This window comes from Coturnix japonica, chromosome 1, assembly GCF_054131305.1.
Source record: "Coturnix japonica strain WE chromosome 1, WE-NBRP24, whole genome shotgun sequence".
Lineage (NCBI taxonomy): Eukaryota > Metazoa > Chordata > Aves > Galliformes > Phasianidae > Coturnix > Coturnix japonica.
Window position 1 is genome coordinate 159,048,556 of NC_140663.1, and position 22,891 is coordinate 159,071,446.

A 22,891-nucleotide genomic window follows, 5' to 3' on the forward strand; every position below is an offset into this window, starting at 1 on the left:
TAAATTAATTCTGCTGTCAAATGCCTTCAGCTTGGAGTAATACTACATGACAACCTGGATATAGTAGTTTCATCATTAAAAGCAAGCAACATAATTGTGAACTTAATGTAATTACTGACACTTTTCTTTTACTTCAGGGACCCTAAAAAGGAGAAAAGTTTGACCATCTAAGAAGATGACCAAGAAAATATGCTCCTAATGAAGAAAAAAAAATCACAAAAGGTTTCTACTGTAACTTGCTATATTCTTAACAGTGGATAGTTCGTGTTAGACTCATGCCTTCCAAACATATCAGCTTGGGGGGTGCATTTTTTATGATGATCACTGCCAGGTTCAGTAACCAAAATGTCAAATCATGTTTTGTCAGCAGCAAGGTAACAGGAAGGGTAGGTGACATTGCTCTGTGCTTTTCTTCCTTGCTGTCCCAGATGAGATTTCATGGGCCTGCAGAAAGGACTGGGTGAAGTGCCCTTCACTGCTGCCCTAGAAAATAGCAAACATGTTTTGCACCTTGCAAGCATCTGCTACTCATGGCAGCAACAAATCTGATTTTCCACCATAGTTGTCAGAACACCGTAATTTACAGCAGGGCTCTGTGTATCTCATGGAAAGGAGAGATGGAAATATCAACTGGGCCAAAGAAACTGAGAGAAGAAATCATAAAAACATAATAAGGGTAATCAGAATAGATAATATGGCAAAATCTGCATACAGAAAGAAATATTTATGCAAAAGATCTATCAGTGAGTTTTTAATTTAATCCTATGGTAATTTCCATGCTTGAATCTGAGATAAACTTCTTGATAAAAGGGATGAAAAAGTGATTATATATACTGATCATTCTAACTTCTCTAAAAGATATTTTAAGTATTCATCACTCATTATAAAATTAACCTGTCATATCTTGTAATGGCTTAGAGAATTCATGCTGGAAATATCTCAGTGCTGGAGTACTTTGCAAGTTCGATCTTCTTTGAAATGCACTGGAGTTTAATTAGAATGGAATCTTCAAAGAGTTCACCATTTGACTACCTATTATGAAAAAGGCTAAAGGTGGCTCTACATCACCGATTTATAATCTTGGTCTTGCAGATCCCTGGAACCTCCTGGTCACCATTTAGTCAGTGGAGTAGAAATGCAGGAGCAAAGCAAGACATCCAGCAGCCACGCTACAAAAAGGATGGTCTTAACATCTTAGCCACTGCTCCAGAATAAATTCTGACATTTTCCCTGCCACTTCTTTTATTACATTCTGACTGGATGTCTACAAAAACATGCTTGCACATTTGTCCCAGTCACCCTCAAACAGCAGCATGCCACAGCTTATAAGTCTTATTAGCATTAATTAGATGGGAATATCACATTGAATTATTTTTAATGTCTCACAGCTAGACCCATGTACGAAATCTGTACTGAAACTGTAGATAAGAAGGTGAAATTCTACTCCCCTGTTATATTTTTACAGTCAGTCTATGTTGAGTTTGCCAGATAAAATTTCATTGAGCAGTCTCTGGAGTAGGATCAATATTCAGATTTTCATAGTTTCAGAAAGATGCAAAAAATAATGTATCTATACACAGCAAGTCTAAATCATTTGAACACAGTTTGAAATGAGAATAATTCAGGGTCACTGGATCCTATCTGTGTCTGAAATATTACATGCAAATGCAGAGGTAAGCATTTATGAGGAACAGAGGTGCTCAAAGGAAACAATGAGAACATTGAGGTATTTAATTTGTCTAAAATACAAATAATGGCAGTACTCTCACTGTGTAAGACATTGTAATGTAGCTCCTTTTTCAAATGTTGTATGCTGTTCTGTATATGTAAAATTGGTGCTATAGTACTTTGTTAGCTTATGAAACCTGCTACTTCCAGAAGTAGAATAGGAACCAGCAGTGCTATTCATTTTTGTGTCTTAGCTGAAAACCAGTAATGTTCTGTTTGAAACCAGTAATGTTCATATTTTTAATCGTATTTCAGTACTTTCTAATCTATTTTGACTCAAATGACCTCTCTCCCAGCTGTGAAACCTATGCTGCCTGACACCCTTCCACTTCTCATTCACACTAGCACACTGCCATTCAGCAAACAAAGATGAAATGTTCATTCTTCTTCACGTCACCACTTTGATGTACCTTGCACACCTCTGTCTTTCTGGTCACCATAGCAGTGGTGTATTTTACCATTTGGGAAATGCTATCAATTCAAATCAAAGTATGTATACACTTAGAATTTCCTTTTACTTACAAGAGGTTCCGCCATGATGATGCGAATCTTGCGTTCAGCCTGAGTAGTGAAGTTAACAAACAAGCTCTTCAGAACATATTCGCCTGGCTTACTGTCTGGGTCAACATTAATAGGCAACATGGCTGGAGGTCCTTTTTCTCTCTGCGTACCAGAAACGGGTGGGACGGGTGGTTTGATATATCCGTTGCCAACTGGAGAAGCTGAAAGGTAAAAGAGATGCATTTACTTTTGTGTAACTAAACGTCTTTACTTTTCCAAAGCATCCCAATGGCCCACCACACCACCAAAGCACAGCTGCGGGCTAGTTAGTAGTAAAATAAATATGCAATGTATAAATAAAATTTCCATCTTAAACTTAGAGGTAAAACTTACATAATCAAAAAGAAATTAAAGACAAAGTCTTATCTAATACAATGCAGTACACACTCTACCCTCTTTTCTTCACTCTTGCTGACACTTAATTCTTTGAACAACATCCACGTTTCCTATTGTTTATCAATTAGGCCAGGTCTACAACTCAACTGTCAAATAACAAACTTAGTCTTTAATGCTATTCAAACAGAGCTATCCTTACACATATCAGGAGTATGATCTGTTGGTTTAGGTGAGTTGTAAAGGCCTGATTTTTATCTTACTTTTACAGGCAATAGACACATGCTAGAATACAAGAAATTCCAATTAGATATATAGAAGAAGATTACTGTGAGAGTAGTCAAACACATGTAGAGTGTTGTCAATGGATACTGTGGAAACTCCAGTCCTGAAGATACTCAAGACTTGACTGGATAAGAAACATTCTGCAGTTGTTGAGCAGCACAACCTCCAGAGACCTCTTCCAATCTAAATGGTACTGCACATTGGTGAATTCCCCATTATCAGTATCATGATATCATACACAAGAGAGAAGATATTTTTCTTTATAAAATCAGTTTAGAAGTCTATGATATAACTATAATGTAAGACAGAGATGCTTTGGTTCATCTAGTTATTATTCTACAAGCATAACATATGTACTGTTCTTAGAAAATAACTCTCCTAATGGATAAGGTATACCACCACCTTCTAGCACAGCAGCATCACTTCTTCCATTCAGCTGTTTTTTTTTACCTGCAATGTTTTACTTGATTTTTAAGGGCAAAACCATAATCAACTGAATTTTGTTAGTGCTGATTCTTCATAAACCAAACCGTACAGAAAAGCTGAACATTCAGACAATACAAACCTATTTCTAATATACACGACTCTGAACAGTCATCCTAGCAAACACAAACTTCACCCCTGTTCCGCAGACAGCTGTGGCTTAGTTCATCTACTAAGTTCAAAAGAAGGGACTCAAAAGAAGGATGGAAGGAAGGAAGAAGGGTATGTGTGGTCATTTATGCCTCTCATCCTAATGAAATTAAGTCTAAGAAATCCTAATTACACTTCCTTAGAGCTGCAATCTTTGCCTTCAATCATTAGGGTACTCTGTCAGAATTTTGGAGACACTGGGATTTAATCCTTAATAAGAAGCCAATTAAGACCTGTGATATAAGATTTTTCACACAGGCTGACCTCAATCTATTTTATTCCAGATATCTAACTGAGAAATCAATTACTTGCAATTGTTTGCAAAAAGCAGCACACGAGAATCTAATGAAGTTTAACAAGGCCAAGTGCAAGTTTTTGCAGTTGGGTCAAGGCAATCCCAGATATGAGTACAGGCTGGGAGAAGGATTAAATGTTTTATTCGGTAGGCTGTAAGGCACTGGGGCAGGCTGGAACACTGGGCACTGATACAGTGGGTGGCAACCCAGTCCATGGCAGAGGGTTGATACTACATTATCCTTAAGGTCCTTTCCAACCTAAGCAATTCTATGACTGATTCTGTGATTGATTAGTTGACTGCACACTGCAGCAGAGTAATGTTATTACAAAGGCTGCTCTGAAAGTAATGCCTCCTATTTCATTATGTTGGCCCACAATGACAGAGGTGGATGTTGGTGGTATGGCAGTAGAGGTTGAACCTTCCTACCACTACGCCATTACAATCTGTTGCTGTGTGACAGATGGCAGCAGAGGGGTACTCTGATAGAATGGTATCTGACATGGAAGTGCAACTCAAGCAAAACTGTGTCATCAAATCCCTTCATACAGAAAAAACTGCCCCACTGATATTCATCAACCCTTGTGGAACATTTATGGAGACCAAAAAGTGAGCCGGTGGGTGTTGTATTTCAGCAGTGGTGACAGTGACATGAAAGACAAGCCATGTTCCAGACAGTCATGCTCTGAAGTCATACAAGAAGACAGAGTGGCTCAATCATCTGATCTACACAAATTGGAAGACTATGACCAGGGAACTGTGTGTGCAGCTGAATAACAGCCTCAATGGTCTGGAAAATTTTGGAATATCACACACTTTGCATCAGGTGGATCCCAAGAATGTTCTCACAGGAACAGAAAGAACACCATATGAAGGTTTGTCAAGACCTAATGAACCAACATGGGGCTGGGTTGCATCATTACTGGTGACAAAACATCATGACAGCAATATGAACTGGAATAAAAATGGCTAGACATGGAGTGGCAGTGTGAATTCCCCATCAAAGGAAAAGTTCAAGATGCAGCCCTCATCACGTAAAGTGATGTCTTCTGCTATAAGAAAGGGCTGATCCCTCTGGATTTTCTGAAAGCCGGACAAACTGTCAACTCTGACTGCTACAACACAGCTGATTAAGCTGAAGGCTTGAACTTTCAGACTCAGAAAACAGATAAAGACAACTCTTCTGTTGCAATATATTAGTGCCAGACTCCCATACCAGTTTGAAGACTGTGAATCGCATTGCCAATCTTGGTTGGACTGTCCTACCATATTCATCATGTAGTCCAGATTTGACGCTTCCTGACTTCCATCTGTTTGGGCTGATGAAAGACAGCCTGCGTGGGCAACATTTTCCTAGCAAGAACTCCATCACAGCAGCTGCAAAGCAGTGGGTCATCTGCAGGTTTTTATGAGCACACTGGCTCATCACCAGTGAAAATGCACAGGCAATGACGTTCACTATGTTGAAAAAATAGAGACTTCCAGCTGAAAATTTGCTCTATCAAACAGTAGTATCACATGCTTTGTATTTGTTGTGGTTTCCATTGAAATAAATAGGAGGCATTACTTTTGGAGCAACATGTATATGTGATACTTGTCACTTCATCAGAAGTGTTTAAGCAGTTCTCTGAAGTACATAACAGTACATCCTTTTCCCCAAAAGAAAGTAAAGTGATGTCCTGAGTTTAATAGCTAACACCGCTATATAACAACAGCAGGTACAGAAATGAGTTTCACATGACATTTCTTTAGTTCAGATGTTTAATACATCATTTTGTAGCTGTTCACTGCCCATAAGGTGTAGAAGTCAGCACTGCTGACAGCACGAGGGCTCTGAGTAGATCCTGAGTTGGTAGTAAACTTACATAAAAGCTTGGCTTTCTAGTATCTATTTTCAGTTGCATCACCTCCCTCGTCATTTACTATGATGTTTGGTAGTTACCTTGCAGAACAAGGTCGATGCAAAGGCCCCTTTGCATTGATTCATTATAATGTAGGCATTAAAAACAATAATGAAAAAAAAAGCATCAACTTTTGCCAGCTCTGCAAGTGAAACACTTCCCTATTAAATAAAAGGCAACATTTTTATGTGTGAAATCACCAAAGAGAAGGGCAGAGATGTGATGTTAACAAGGGAATTACGCTCAATTCAAAATGCTGTTTTCATTGTCAAAGTTTCCACTACATAATTTCAAAATAATACAGTTCTACGTGAAGATTACCAGAACGGACAACTGAAACCTTTAGTCTGAACTACCAACATACAGAAGGGTGTTGGTCTGCGTACAAATACTGAGTTAAAACAAACATTTCAATTAGAGCAACATAATTCTTTCCCAAGGAAAATGAATGGTGATTCCCATGCAGAGGGCAGGAGCCCATAGCAGTCCAGATGAACCAAGGGCCCTGCCAAAGTAGGGAATCTGCAAGTCAATGCTAGGAAGCTCTATGCATACCTAAATCTCCTATCCTACAAAAATATGTGAAAAAGATGAACTATGACTGATGAGGTGTGAGATGTCTGCACCATTTTGGGGTGCAATTCTGTCAGAAGCTACTTCTCTCAAACAACCCATTTTGTTGTTAACAAGATACATTCCTTATTTCCTATTCTATCTGCAGTAAGTATTTCAGAGCATTCAGAGAATACTCCTTACTTTTCCTTCAGATTATTTTCAAGCAGTTCAGGTTATAACCACTGAATTTCTTCACTGTTATGCATTTGAAAGCATTTAAAAACAAGAAATATGGGACAAGCAATGTAATATCAGAAACCCTTATCACCATAACCACATACTATTGCCCTAGAATGAATTACTGAAATAAAATCACTGCTGTTTTTTACCATGTATAACAGTTTCTCTGATTATGGAAATGGCTGTGAAAAAGCACAGCAGTCTGACCACACAATCACTTCAGATGACAATGGGAAGGAGACAAAATTCAGCTACCGTGCCAGAGTCTCTGCTATGATTTACATGCCAGGTATATTTCTTAAGGCTCTAAGATAAAGCAAAACAAAAGAAAGATCAAGACAACCTAAGAGCACACTATGCTGGATACCATGTCAGCCAAACAGCTACTGGATTTTCAGTATCTCTAACCACAAGAAACAGAGACAGCATTCTGCTAGTTAACTGTGCCAAACTTGCACTATAGCAAACCACAAACAGACTAAAACCACAAACCACAACATGTATTTGCAGTATTTTTGTACCTACCGAGCCCCTTTATAAAGCTGATCACACTGGATTTTCTCCAACATGCTACTGTAATATCCATGAGCCTGCGAATACCTGAAATGCTCCACTCGAGTTAGAAAAGTTTCAATCCTTTTCTAACTGAAATCCAGAAGGCAGATAGTTGCTTCATAATCCCATATCACACTTGACTATAAATTTCCCATCATTCTGGTCCATATTGCTTTTGATTTTTGTTTTTCAAGTAGACGAGTGCTGAAGACCTACAGTGTGTGAGCTAGCGCAGGCCTCCGGATCAGTTCAGCCTTTCCATAACCAGAGGGGTAATTTTTAGCTTCAGCATATGATGATGACCACTCACACAGAGGCTGCACGTCTATATTTATCCACAAGTACATACTATGCTGACAGATTAGTGAAACTACTTTCGGGCACTCCAAGAACATGAGACAGGATAATAGAGTTCCACATAAACAAACCCCATGTATCAACTACATGCATGATCACACAGTGCAAGCTGAAAGCAATTAGCATAGAAAAGCAAAGCACAGACAAGGCAGGATGCGTTTTGTTTTGTAACTAAGGCCTTATGGCCGACAGTACACACAGCCCAAATTCCTTGAGATAAAACCAACACAGTATCCGTCCTTTTCCCATGCCAAGAGTCAGTGACAAACCACATATTCTTAAGGATAATTATACATCTGAATAATGCATCTGTTGAAATGACTCTTGAAGAAAACGTGCTTTGTTTTAAAACTGTTGTTGTAATAATAAAGAGAAAACACATCATTAAACAAGCTGTCAGGAATTAAATTTGCAAGGACGCAGTACACTGTGTCAAGGTTAGCAAAAGGTGCCTTGTGTGATTAGTGTGAGTTTGACAGGTAAAGAGGGGTGACCTCATTGCAGTCTTTCAATACCTGAAGGGAGCCTATAAACAGGAGGGGAGTCCACTCTGTGAAAGGGTAGACTACAGCAGGACAAGGGGAAATGGTTTTAAGTTGAAGGAGGGAAGATTTAGGTTGGATGTCAGGGGGAAGTTCTTTACTATGAGAGTGGTGAGGTGCTGGCACAGGCTGCCCAGAGAGGTTGTGGATGACCCGTCCCTGGTGGTGTTCAAGGCCAGGTTGGATGGGGCTCTGGGCAGCCTGGTCTAGTATTACATCTGGAGGTTGGTGGCCCTGCCTGTGGTGGGGGGAGTTGGAGCTTCATGACCCTTGAAGTCTCTTCCAACCCGGGCCATTCTATGATTCTATGATTCTGTGTAAAGAGATCAGATTCACAGGAAACTTGCTGAAAAAAAGCCACCTAAAGGTCTAGAAGATTCTGTGCTAGTGACAGAAATAGTGAGATTCCCATGGGAAATGTGGTGGAAGCAGTATTTCAATAGAAATATTATTTTCACAATTCCATTGCATATTTTAACAAAAATAATCATAAAGGCATAAACTTAATAAAGCACAATGTGAATGACTTGTAATACATCCATTAGCAATTAATTTCTTTAAAGTACCAGACTTCACAAGGACCAACAGATACTTTCTAATCTTTTAGTGTTTCTGATCCTTGCTCAGGAGGATTTACACTCACTAAATGAAAGACCAGATAGGATTCAGTGCCTTTTTGAGTCCCTCATCCAGACTATTTGGAAAGTAAAGGGGACAATTACAGTGGTACAGGTGCTGGTCTTCCTTTCTATAGGGAAATCAACTTTATACAATACATAGTTGATCCATACTTGTCTTACTCCTTATTTTTTTATTTCTATTTTTATTTTAAAGCAAGTTTTGCAGCAATAGATTCAGTCAAATGTAGCATTTGCAGTTCTCTGTACAGGACACGCATATTCAAAAAGCAATTGCATATCTTTTCATCCCCAGGAGAATGCAAACTAGCCCACAGTCTAGAAGTACAAATGATTTCCAGCACTAAAGAAGGAAAGCTATGTCGACAATGTCATCACACAAGGCAGATTCACACAACAGCTTCTTAGCAGACCTTAGAAGCTGCTATAAAGCATACAAACAGCTACTTCAATGTTTTTCATAATTAGCTTATATTATATTTTGGTAAATATGCAGTTAGGAAGAAGGGAGAGGTGTCTGAGATAGGACATATCTACTCCCTGGTTTACCAGTTTCTCAGCTAACCAAGGCCTTGCTTGAGGAGAACTGTCTTTTTCTGACTGTGCTAAATGGGGCTCATCATAGAACCACTTCTGGATTAGTAAGAAGAATCACTTTGACTTTTACATACACTGCCCATCTTTTGTACTCTAGCCCTTATTTCAAACCCTGATTGATCTATTATCTTTTTGAAATCTGAGTTCAAATCCCATCCCAAGTTAAAGACATGGTGAAAAATCCAATCCCTTTTAACTGTCTTTATGTAACACACCACAAGGAATAGGAAGAAAGGGCAGAACAGAGGGGATCCCCAGATCCCACAGACATACTTCTTTTTACTTCTTCACTTTCTGTGCCTGCAAATAGCAACTAACTTTCTTCCCTAAGAATACTTCCCCAAATCACATATGGACTCTTCAGGAAGAGTCACTTTGGTTGAGCATCCAGAGAGATGGTCTGCTTTGCAACAATTCCATGCAAAATGAAAGACTGGGCACATCAGGTGAGTTACCATGCCAGGAGTTACTATTCAGTACAGAAGATAAAATAGGAAAGGCTGTTAGAGATTAAAGAAGCACTCCTTGATCACACAATCACATAATATCCTGAGTTGGAAGGGACCCACAAGGATCACCGAATCCAACCCTTGGCTTCACAAAGGGCCACCCAAACCCAAGCACTCCTTGAGCGCCAGCACTCGGGGCTGTGCCCACAGCCCTGGGTCTTCTGAACTGAAATTCTCAACATACCTGATTATGCTTAAATTGTAAGGGAGAAAATGATAATTCATAAATTTCAGATTCCTCTGTTTCTTTAAATGTGCAAAGACTGGGAGAGATATTTGTGTAAAATGGCATGGGGGAAGAGATATTTTCAGTGATAATGGCATTCCAGAGCTTGGTAACAGATGCAGCCGAGATAAGAGCAACATTCTACATTACTTCTGTCTGAAGACTTTGTGAAGAAATGCTCGTTATGCTTGGATATATTCATTCAGAATACATGTTGAATTATAGGATGCAGCTCTGACCTCGTGCAGACTTGGCTGGGCAATCTTTCTCCAAACTTTCTTTTCCTATTATGATAAGAGATTGTAAATTCTTTGTGAACACAAGGAACAGCAAAACCAGAAAGCAGGAGACTAATTAATGCAGCCACTAAGCAGTAGCTGAGATGCTGGTGAAGCATAACAAGCACTGGTCAACCCAGTTAGAAAAAGAAAGCTTAAAGTTATCGCATGTGTACACACCATGTATTTCATCCACAAGAACATATACGGCCCCTCAGTAGGCCTGATGGGATGCTAAAAATACCACTTGTAAGGCATGCTTTTCTCTGTGGGTACTTCATACAGATTGCTCAAACACTCTACTCAGAGGTGAAGTAGCTGTCTTTTGAGATGAACACCATTAATATATAACCAGTTAACATGGATACCTCTGTCCAAGCTCAGGGAGACAGAACAGTCCGTGCACACGCTGCCATGCTGTTTGGTTGAGTGTGGTAAAGCACCGATTAGCTTTAAGTGATGGAGCTCAACCTGGCACCTCAGAAAGGCTGAAACAATCTGTTTTGTTTTACTGTGCAGCAGCAGCCTTCTGGTTGTCATGTTCTGGCTGCTGGCATGTTGGTACAAAGCTTTGGAATTCACATATGGGCACCACAATTCTGCACAGAAGAGAGGCAACTGACAGAAGACCTCTCAGAACAAAGTGGAGGGTGGCACACACTTTCTTCTCTTGCAACAGAGCATGTCTGTGTACACAAGGGACTCGAGAAGGGCAACAGCCAAAACAAACAAACGTACAGGAAATCCTGTTGAATATGTCCACCCCCTTTCCAGTCCTTTTCACTGACTTGGCAAAACTCCTAGTAACTAAGACGCAAGATGTAGACTTTCCCTCTCTCCCTTTCCTGACTTACTGCTCAGAGTTTGTGCTGCTTAAAAATGCACCCGTGGTTCTCATCTCAGATCCCTGCAAGACATCTGAGTGATGCAGGAAAGCAATTCACACCTCCCAGCCCATTCTCTTTGCTCATCACTTCTTTTTCTGCTCCTTCTCTCCCACATTTTTGCTTTCTTATTTGCACAAACCACAGCACATGAGCTGAATATACATGAGAATCTAGGCATATAACACAGAGAAACATTTTTAGCTGGGTTTATTTTATCATTTGCTTAGTTGGTTTTACGATTAAAGAATAAAAAAGCTAAATGACATGGGAGAGTCCCAAAGAGATTTCCAATTACCGTCTGAGTGTTCCATCTGGGGGTGACTTTTCAGTAAAGGAAATATATTTATTGCCTCTGATGGGATCCAAGTCAAACAGAAATCATTTTCAGTTTCTGTGCTTTATACTGTAAGGAAATGCTGACTCTCTGGAGACTGGCTTTATAATAACTATACGGGTGCCTTTTCTATATGACTTCAAATGCTTTGTTATCTTTACCCGTTATCCCAAAACTAAAAATGGCTTTAGAATAAGGGTGGGAAGATCTAATCAGATCATCGTTTTCAGATGAGCAGATTAACAGATTTTAAAATAATTAAATCCAAAAGCATTGCATTTCTGAAACTCTGCCAGATTTTCTTTGGGCTCCAGTTCTGATTAAAATACTTTTAAGTGAGGATATCACATTCTTTTATACTTTTTTATAAGCAAAGTTTAAAACCTCCCCTCCGGTTTCACTGAATGAGAAAATAGCTTCCTGTATGTTTTTCAGATGGATGTTTTGTTGGGTTTGCTTTCCTTTTAGAGACACGGAGATGAAGATATTCCATCATTTTGTGGCTGATGGGTGTTAGCAGAAGAATTATTTTTAGGGAACTTGGAAGAGCGCCGAGGAAGCACAAGGCTACAAGAATCCCAAAGAGACAAAATGGTTACTTCCAAAAGAAGGATGAGCAAACAGGGAGGATGTGACCTGCATCTCCCATCCCTACACAGTTTCTCTTGGAGAGAGGATACCTTTCTTCCTCTTCCTAAATGTTCTACAGTAGAATTGTGAGAGCATGGGCAAGATGGAATATTGAAAAGACATTAAATGCTTGCACTCTTGTCCTATTTCGGTTTAAACGTTTATCTCAGATGGTAGAATCAGAATCTTTTGTGAATTTATTTGTCTATCAGTCCACAATGCCTTTTCCAAACTACAGACAAATGTTGGTTTGTGCTGATAAAAATCCGTGTGTTTTACTGGAACGAAAACAGCCTTTTGGTGAGGGATGATGTTGCTTCTTCTCAGTGTATGAACACCCGTAGCCAAACACATTTTCTACTACACAAAACAGCAGGCTGCTGTCTGACTGCATGGTCTGAACAGTCCTACTGACCTCTGCTTATGGCTAAGAGTTGATTTCCTGTAGGATTTTGCTTATTTCACACTGTAAAAAATATGAAGTCATCTTTAAACTGTTGTGTTTCAGAATGTAGTACTACACTGGAGAAAAACCTTTAAAACTGTAATCACTTCCTTGACCACATCTCCTGATGTACCTAATTGCCACCTTTTGGGAAAGGCTCAAATTTAGCCACTTACAAGCTAAATATTGAGTTTAGCCTAGCCATCAAGGCTCCAGATAAAGTGAAGAGAGACTCATGCTTTGAGATGATTCAGGAAATCTTTCTTGGAGTCTTAGCTTAAGACAGAATAAATGGAGTTGGGGTTGGACTCGATGATCTCTAGAGGTCCCTTCCAACCCCTACAATTCTGTGATTCTGTGAAATCCTTTCTAGTGATTGCCAAGGAAGAACTGACAACAAAGACAGGCATCCAAGGCTGTTAAGAGAGGATTGTCATTCTCAGTCTCTAAACTCTCCAAGAGTATCTTGTACAAAGCAAGCTGAATCACACTGCATTTCAGCTGCTGCTGGCTAGGCTTCATATCACTGACTGTGTGGGTGGAAAATGGCACAATAGCAGGAGTAAACCAAGCTGTGAGCTGGCACTGTAAACTGGCAAACAAAACCTCTGCAGGACAAGAAAACTTCTACGAAGTGTTATGAAGCTTTCTGTAATGAAAGCACAGTGGAGATTTGTGTAAATCAACACTAGCATGAAAATAAGTCAGACTAATCCATTCATATTCTTCCCTACAATGCAGCACACAAAGTAACATTTATACAAAGTTTTGCAGCCAAAATCAGGATTAATAACTATGATCAGTTCTCTACTCTTCTTTTTGATTCAATCATTATTGTTGTTACTACTGCAGCAGCACACTCACAGCATTGTCTGTCTTCTGTACTGAATTAAACACTATTTGGCCTCTGCTTAGAGGAAACCAAACACACAACCATCAGCGAATCATCTCTTATTAGCCATACACTATTATGATGCTGTAATGTCTAATAACTCTTATTAACAATACATTAACAGTTCTTTCTTTGAAATGTGAATTCCCTGGTTTCTTAGCCATTAAGGGGAACATAAATATTTGCTGCTTTACTAGACTCAGACCTCAGGTTCTAAGTATTTCTCCTTGTGTTTCAAAATACATAAAGAGCAAGACAAGAATGACTTTGCCATCCACATTAGCTCAATGAAGCTTTTTCATTGTCTAGCTAATCTACAGCTGCTAAGTGAAAGACTTTCACTTGAGCAGATCAGTGAATCATGAGGGCTTTAGCTGGGACATGAATATATACTGGGCAGCTGCAAAAACCCCACACAAGGGAGACAGGAACACAGACAGGACACTGATCTTGTGCTGGTCAGGGAGCCATTACAGAAAGCTCCTTCCATATATTGAAATGTCTAAATGTTGCTAAAAGTTATTGCCAGAAATACATTATTGGACTGTTCAGTGTCTCACCTGCTCATAAAAATAACACAAAATAAGCTAGGAATTGATGAGAGAAGGCTTCAATTGAAACAAACTAGAACGGACATTTTATCTCTGAGTTCTGCTCCTGCACAGTTCTGGTGACCCTGTGATGCCAGAAGACTGGGGATGGGACTTCCTGCCCTCACTTAGAAACCCAGGAGCATCGCATGTAACTGAACCACACATTTATGCTTTCCTGTAGTCAAAGGCAAGGAAAAGACACCTGCAGAGATGAACCCCACATCAGTTAGTTAGGAGAATAAAGAAAGGTTCCTAGGCTGATTATCCGATTTTCCAAATACTCCCACATTTGAACACTGAGAAAACAGAATAATGTCTCAGAAAAACCTAAGAGCTTCTGAGAATCACGAATGATTATTTTTATGGGATATTACAAGGGATACTCAATATTACAGATGGGTGGGACAAAACTTACATTTTAATAGTCTTTTTAAAGTGTCCACGAGGACAATCCAGGCAGCTGTAACACAGAGAGCCTGACCTTCCCTCAGGAACAGATGCTTTGATTCATAAAGAAAGTATTCCAACACAAAGCCATGAGCATACGTTTGTGGAAAGTAGATTTTATTAAACTAACTGTATCTTTTTATGAGATGATAAACTTGGTTAACGAACTTAGAAGAGGAGTCTTGTATTTCTGTTCGATAACTGGATTGATATCTTACCAAATTGCGAAATGAGAACAACGAGATCAATGTATGATAATAAGGACAAGTTAAAAGCTAGATAACAGATACTTCTGACACTGCTTAAGAGGGAATCATACCCTAATGCTTCTAGTGGAGTTACAAAGATCACTTCTCAGTCTTGTACTATTTACATGATCTATGAACAAAGAAGAAACAACACATTTCTATGGAGTTCACAGGCAAAACAGATTAACACTGGTTGACAGAAAATCAGTAAAGCAGTCATTCTAATTTGAGTAGCATTAGGAAAACTACATGCAAGCATATAAGAGATATTAATTGTAACACATACAGAATTGCACATCCAGAAAGAAAAATGCATGCCACAGGGACAGAATAACGCTTTCCATTCCTGGGAAGCACTGATTATGAAAAAGGCCTGAGACCAGGATGACTAATGTGTTGAAAACAGGCTGCTATTCTTGTGACCTGAAGAGCTATGGAGAGCCTTTTCAAGCAGGACAAACAAAGCAAAAACAGGAAACCTCTACTGCTGCACTGCCAGAGGCTCTGCAGCAGCAGCTGGATGCTCAGGCCCATTCTGGTGTCTGCAACTTGAGTAAGATACTGATGAACTTGAGGACATTCAGGAAAAGCAGCTGTAATTAATTACCGGAAAACTTGTCTTAAAGGTTAGATTAGTCTGACCATGAGAAAGTTACTGGGTCATTTAATCAACTTCTCTAATGCCGGGATTCACCTATTTGCAGACACAGTGAGCTACTCCATCAAAAATGCCTTTTTAGACAATACAATCAGGCGTAATTCATCACACAGCTCATCTGAACTGCACCCTGTCTGCTGGCTATCAGGAAACCTTCATTTGACTGGGGCAGGTGCCACACGACTCCCAGAGATGCCTGGAGACGATGTGAGAGGATTTCCATGCCTGCTAAATGCAGAATAGTAACAGAATTGCTGATAGACAGCTCTACATTCATTGACATTCCATGGCTGGAATTCTGAACTAGACAAATGCATTAAAGAAGTTAAACAGAAAAGGAAGAAAATTAACTACAGAAATACCATTAAGGCTGGTGCTGATTCCACCATCAGTGGAAATTTAAGCTTTTGTTTTTTTTCTTTGAAAATGCACTTTAGCTCAAACAGAAATTAATTCAGAGAAGCCATAAAGCCTGCTCTATGGGGAGAGCAGATTGGATGACACAATGGTTTTTCTGGTTGTATAATTTATGACTCGTTGAATACATTGGTAGAAAACATATCACTGAGAACAATCTTTCATTGGTAAAAGGACGATACAGATGTTCTAAGAAGGATTCCTTTATCTCTAATCCACAAAATATCATGAAACAAAAGTCTGAATGCTTATCAGTACTTGATTTTCCTTTGTACTTCCAAGTATAAATGTAACTTCTGTGATCAGAGAATCTAGACTAGACCTGAAGAGAACATTAAAATGGAGGCAACTTTCTGGATGATTCAATTTTCAGGGAATATTTCAAAGAGAAAAAGTCAAATGAGAAGGTATATTGACAGAATAATTTTAAAATATCCCTTATAACTAGAAGTGGTTTGCCTTAAGAAAATGCTTATATTGAGAAGTGAAGCCCTCTGAAGCCCTGTGATCATATTCCACTGTCTGCATGGATGCCTGAGGAACACAGACAAATTATGGCTGAAATGGTATTACTGACAGCATGTTCACATGCACTTGAAGATGGATTGTCCTCAGAATCTGGAAGAGGCTAGAGTCACGTCTTTGTCTATGATGCCTAGGACTAATCTCCTGCAAATGCTTGCTCATCTGCTACTGAATGAAGCTGAATCAACATAAAGATTCAAAGACTGTTCCCTATACAATAGCACGCTCCAAATTAAGTTCGGTTTTGTATTTGGCATACAAGGAAGGTTGTGGGAATGTTGTGTGCGCTACACAATTACACACTACAAGACATTCCATCCATTTCTTCATTCTTCTTCTGTACAGCATTAAGAAGTTCACTACATCTAGTAAACTGTCCTGCTTCTGTTCCTGGGTGTACTCTCTAATACAAAGTGATGACTCCAAGGTGAACGGAGAAGATAATTATATTTGTACTATGAAGTAAATAGGCCAGAATGCTTCTGTAAAAACTAATTCTCCTTGTAGGAAGAAATTAGAAACAGGACAGATCCAGCTTTAAAAATACACAAGTGATTTTCTAAGTAGGTATCGAATCAAAAAGTTATTTCAAAGGAAAGATCATAGACAGTGGCAATGTCATTTCATAAACTGTTCTTACCATAAATTCTATTAGTTCCAAACATCAGACAGGACATCACTTCTCATCAGACACAATGACAAGCTATAATAGCATAATGGGCTGTTATTCCCAGATCCACGTGATCCATGGCAACCTACTGATAATGAATGGCTTTGTTTGGGTGTCAGTAAGAAAGTGTGTAAAAACTATATGAAAACTATATGAAGCATAAACTTCAAGTACCTGAAATGGTGCACAAAGCTGTTAATAAATTAGGATTTTAAAGACTGCCATTGATATTTTTTCCATATACACAGGAAAAAGGGGCTCTGACATTGTCAGTACATCCCCTATCTTCTCAGCCAACCACCACCCTGGTGGGGATTGAGCATCACTGTGACACTGCCAGTCATTGCTCCAGTCAACCAAGCACTTGGGTGTTAAAACCTTTACACATAGGGCAGAAACCACAAAACTGATCCAAGCAATGAGCTCCCAATGGGATCCAGCACTGCCAGGCTGCTGGGCCCAGCGCTCCTGCCACCACATCCCCTCAAGGACCTCACACACTTGGACAGTGTACCCAGTGTGCAAAGCAGAGCAGAGAACTCCTGCTTTTGTAAACTGTCTGTAACCAGTATTTACACAAGAGTTTAACGGTGACAGAACTCACCCAGAACACGGTAGCTTTGGGTTAAATACCCAGTGAAACTCCGGGGTTTTTTGAACTCTTACCTTCTAGGTAAGCATTTATTTTCTGGCCATCAACTGGAATGTTAAGGATTAGCTATGCCACACAGAATCACAGAATCACAGAATGACCCGGGTTGGAAGGGACCTCAAGGATCATGTAGTTCCAACCCCCCTGCCTGGCAGGGCCACCAAACATACACATTTACTAGATCAGGTTGCCCAGGGCCCCGTCCAACCTGGTCTTGAACACCTCCAAGGACGGGGCATCCACAACCTCACTGGGCAGCCTGTTCCAGGACCTAACCACCCTTCTAGTAAAGAACTTTCCCCTAACATCCAACCTAAATCTTCCCTCCTTCAACTTAAAACCATTTCCCCTAGTCCTGCTATTATCAGCCCTTTCGAAGATTTTACTCCCCTCCTGGGAGTAAGTTCCCTTCAGGTATTGAAAGGCTGCAATGAGGTCACCTCGCAACCTTCTCTTCTCCAGGCTGAACAAACCCAACTCCCTCAGCCTGTCCTCATAGGGGAGGTGCTCCAGACCTGGTCAAGCTTTGTCAAATCTAAAAAACAGATGAGTAGAAGCTAAAAATTACATGATATATTTAATCACATTAAAATTCACATGAAATAAAATAAGTATTTGCGCAAGGGAAGGCCTACATTTGTAAATTACTTCCATTCTTGCCCTTGTCTGTGTTACCTGTATTGCGTGATTGGCCCCAGACCAGATCCTTCACATAATTTTTCCTATTTTCTGGGGTCTGGGCCATGCTAAATGTTTTTGGACTATTAAAACCAAGACATTTCAGGGCACACACAGGAGTTGTGGCTTTGGCTGCCTTCTGAACACAAAATACAGGAGGTGATAGTGGAATTCACACGTCTCCAAAGATCTTCATAAATTGTATGGTGCTTCTGGAGTATGTGAGAGTGCCTTACACTCTTACATGCACTTTGGAGTCTACCTCTTAGTCTTATCTATCTTCTTCTCTCTCTGTTTTTTTTTAAATACCCATTTGTTGTCCTGCAAAGCAGAACAGCGGGTAGGACAAGAACCAGCCTCCAAGGTGAGGAACTGCTCTGGACAAAGAGATTTCTGTTTTGGTGCACTGTGTCTTCACAAATTAAATGTCACCATGCAACAGGGGAACAACAAAATAAAAAATATAAGGGAATTTTAAAATGTTATTATGTGAACACTACGATTTTTATGTACTCAGTCCAGATCAGTCAGGATCAAGCTACTAATCCAGACTAAATCAGTCTTTTGCATGGGATAAAAAGATTCCGGGATGGTGAATTTTCACTTGAATTAATTTATTACATCCTCCTTCACTCTAACCAGGAGTAAATGCTGCATTGGTAACAATAACATTTGTCACACATGATTTTCTTCGCTTTCAAAAAGAGAATAAATAAAAATGTGAAAGGATTGCACTGAAGCACACTATTTTAAAGAGCCTGGCTACGTTGAAATTAACCCTCCCTATACCAGGCACATCAAGAAAACCACAGGGATGGATCCTCTCTCCTGCAGTCAGACCCAAACTAATTGGCCCTACTCTCCGTTTAAGTGAAAGCACAGAGAAAACCCTGGGACTCAGCAAGTCACTGTTTAAAGAAATACAATTACCTCCTTCATGTATTTATACAGATTTCAGGCACATATATCAAGTATGTTCATTTGCTCATTAATTTTGATTTATATACAAAAATGTGTACGTCCATTTTCCAGCACAGAGAGGAATTCACACTCAAATGGCCACCTTAGTCACTCAACAGACAGAAGCAAACCTTTCATCTACTTTGCCTGTAGTGACAGAAGAAGACAGAAGAATAAAGACAGAAGCACCAAATGAGCCATCCTTTGCCAACTAATGACAGTAAGGGCAATGTAAGTCACACATGGTTTAAAATAGAAGAAAAAAAGAAACTGAGGGAGTGTTATTTTCATCGATCACTGATCATTTATGTTATGAGAAATTTCTAAAGGCTTTTTTTTCTGTACTAATGAGCAAAATACACTATGTTTATACACAGACACACATCATATATAGATTCATATCTCCCAGCCAAATGTTTCAAGTGCTCCTTCTGTGCATAATGTAATAACAGTCTGTATGGTGAACTAGAAATAATGGTATTAATATTAGACAAAAAGTTGTGGTAAATACGGATTGATTTGCCAAGAAGTTGCTAAAACTAAACAAACCTCAAAGTTGCCAGCAGTGTGACATTCCCATTCTTTCCATGAAGGATTAGTCAAAGAAATGAAAAAAACCCTTGCTTATAATTGCCATTCCCAGCAGCTCCGCTGAAGCCCACAGAGCTCAGGATTTCTCACTATGGGCACAGCACAGCTGGGAATTTGCACAGATGCAGCCAGAGAGGTGCAAGTACCTCTCACTGCAGTCACAGAAGGCAGTCAACCCTTTGCTTTCCAATGAAGAGCTGTCACTTGCAGTACAGTTTAAAAACACAGCCATTCTTGTTTGTCACATTTCAAAAATAAAGCCTATCTCCAGAGACATCCGCCAGTTCCCACATTAGGTGCCTTCTCAGATACAATAAATAACCTCTCATTTCATTTGAATGTTCTCACTCATTTTCTTTTTATTTGCAGTTACTTACATACACTAATTATCACAATGTCACCAATATACTGTTTACCTCATTCCAAATCCCTAAAGCAGCTACAAAGTCAGAGTCCATCCCTTCAGAACACAACTGCTCCCCTCCCCTGGCAGCCCCTCACTCACGCTGCTGCTGGCTCTGGGTGTGGGGCATGGGGCACACTGTGCAGACAGGAGCAGGGCTCACATCTGAGATCTGTGCCTAAGAGAGGACTCTGTCTCACATCCCTCATCTGCAGGGTACTCTCTCTTGACTCTCAGAGCCTGGTTTCAGCCCACTGCTGTGTTTCCTCCACCTCAGGATCCCTATCCCAGTTCCAGGCTCCACTTTGCCATTTTCCTTGCCCATCCTAACACACTGATCTTGTCCACCCAGCTCCCCCATTCCAGTCCCATCCCTGCTACTCTCCATAGCCCTTTGCTCCTCTCCAGTCTGCCCTTTGCTGTCTCTCTTTCATGCCCTTGTACTTCATTTCCACTCCCACTATCAAAGATACATCCATTTCCCATTTCCAATTCCTCCTCCATGACAAATCTGCTTCTTTTCCCTTCATCCCTGGGAGTGCTCCTTATTGGGCTTTTAAAGGAATTCACTCCCCTCCAACCTTGGCTTCCACAAAGCAGCTGGCAGCAGAGCTGTTCCTCACTCATTCCCTTGACCAACACTGAGAGAATTCTTAACACTGGCCATGCTGGGACTCCAGTCTCTATTAACAATTTTGACTTAAAAATTCATCAAAGCAACAATTCTCATTACTCCAGAATATTCCAGTATTACTTTACCTGACACGGAAGGCTCCAGTTTCCCATAGAGCCAATAACATAGAATGGCTTGGGTTGAAAAGGATCTCAAAAAGGTCATCCAGTTTCAATCCCCTGCTATGTGCAGGGTCACCAATCACCAGACCAGGCTGCCCAGAGCCACATCCAGCCTGGCCTTGAATGCCTCCAGGGATGGGACATCCACAGCCTCCTTGGGCAACCTGTTCCAGTGTGTCACTTCCTCCTAATATCCAACATAAACCTCCCCTGTCTCAGTTTAAAACCATTCCCCCTTGTCCTATCGCTATCCACCCTCGTAAATTGCCATCTCCCCCTCCTGTTTGTACACTCCCTTCAAATACTGGAAGGTCGATACAACCTACCCTGCCCCTTCCTTCTTGAACACCACATACAATGAGTAAAAATAATTACAATTTTACAATTCATTTTCCCCTTGAAAAAAAATCCATCTTCTATTCTAGAAATACTTACTAAAGATTTGTAATGGACAAGCTGATGTTATTTGGTTTGTGTTTTTTTTTACTGAAAACCTCCAACTTTTGTATTTCAAAAGCAGTACTTTAAAACTAGTGCTCCTTGGAGAATTACTGTTTGTGAACAAGCTCTCATCACAGTAAAGAACAGATACATTGCTTTGCCATGTTTTTCTTCATATGAACAAAAATCAAGATAACCACTATGTGCCTGATGATCAGACAGCTGGAACACCTCCCATACAAAGACAGGCTGAGGGAGCTGGGCTTGTTCAACCTGGAGAATAGAAGGCTGCAGGGTGACCTCATTGCAGCTCTTCAGTACCTGAAGGGAGCCTATACACAGGAGGTGAGTCAACTCTGTGAAAGGATGGGTAACAGCAGGACAAGGGGAAATGATTTTAAGTTGAAGGAGGGAAGAATCAGGTTAGATGTCAGGGAGAAGTTCTTTACTATGAGAGTGGTGAGGTGCTGGCACAGGCTGCCCAGAGGGCCTGTGGATGCCCCGTCCATGGAGGCCAGGTTGGATGGGGTCCTGGGCAGCCTGGTCTGGTATTAAATGGGGGTGCTGGTGGCCCTGCCTGTGGCGGGGGGGGGGGTGTTGTAGATTCATGATCTTTGAGATACCTTCCAACCCAGGCCATTCTGTGATTCTAATTCTGCTGATCCCAATGGCACACAGATAAAGTGTGAGCTGAAGTTATTTGTTTCAAACATAACCCTTCAAAGAAAAAGAATTATAGTTAAGTAATTTTCTCCTCACTTAAGGCATCAGTAGCAATACGTACCCTGTGGGAATTAAAATAAGCCGAGGACATTACCATTTTAAAATTACTACTTAGGCCAATTAAAAATCTCATTACAAATAATAAGTAGTTGAGTCATGAGTCACACTGTGTTGTTTGGCTACCAACAATCTGGAAAAAGAATGGTTCTTGCAGCAAAGTAAAAGAAGATGGGGTTATATTTCCAGTTCCAGTCCAGGCCGCAAGTGTAATCTTGTGCATCTTGGTGCCCAGTAATACGAATCAAGGACTCACATCAAGGATACATCTATCTTGCATGTACATGTAATGTCAGGTGCCTCAAACTGATTTCAACACATGACACTTCCGCAATCCTCACAGAGGAAATCTGATTCTGAAAATATACAACCCACTACTGTGGATATATGCAGAAACAAACCTATCTGCAGACTTCTCATGGAAGAACGTTTAGTAGAAATCTATACAGTTATCCTTCTGATTAAAAAGGCAAATTGATCCAGATATTTAAAGACATTCATAAATAACAATCAGAAATGCAGTAAGAAAGATAATTACGCATGGTTCTACTCAAAAAAACTTGCTCAAGGGAATCAATATCAAAACAAATAGATAAACAGACTTTCTTTGAA

The 22,891-nt window shown here is 40.1% G+C and overlaps 1 protein-coding gene across 8 annotated transcripts in view; it reads right to left on the reverse strand.

Annotated features, from left to right (window-relative positions):
- The window catches only part of FRY (FRY microtubule binding protein), a 223,574-nt gene that overhangs the window by 114,135 nt on the left and 86,548 nt on the right, over positions 1–22,891 (reverse strand). For 7 of the 8 annotated variants that reach the window (XM_085536268.1, XM_085536269.1, XM_085536265.1 and 4 more), the window contains one exon: positions 2,251–2,450. In XM_085536268.1, the coding sequence (XP_085392394.1) occupies positions 2,251–2,370 (120 nt within the window). In that variant the 5' untranslated portion in view covers positions 2,371–2,450. Of the gene's footprint in view, positions 1–2,250; positions 2,451–7,056; positions 7,226–22,891 lie in introns of those variants that run through there. The other variant, XM_085536267.1, reaches the window with a different exon arrangement.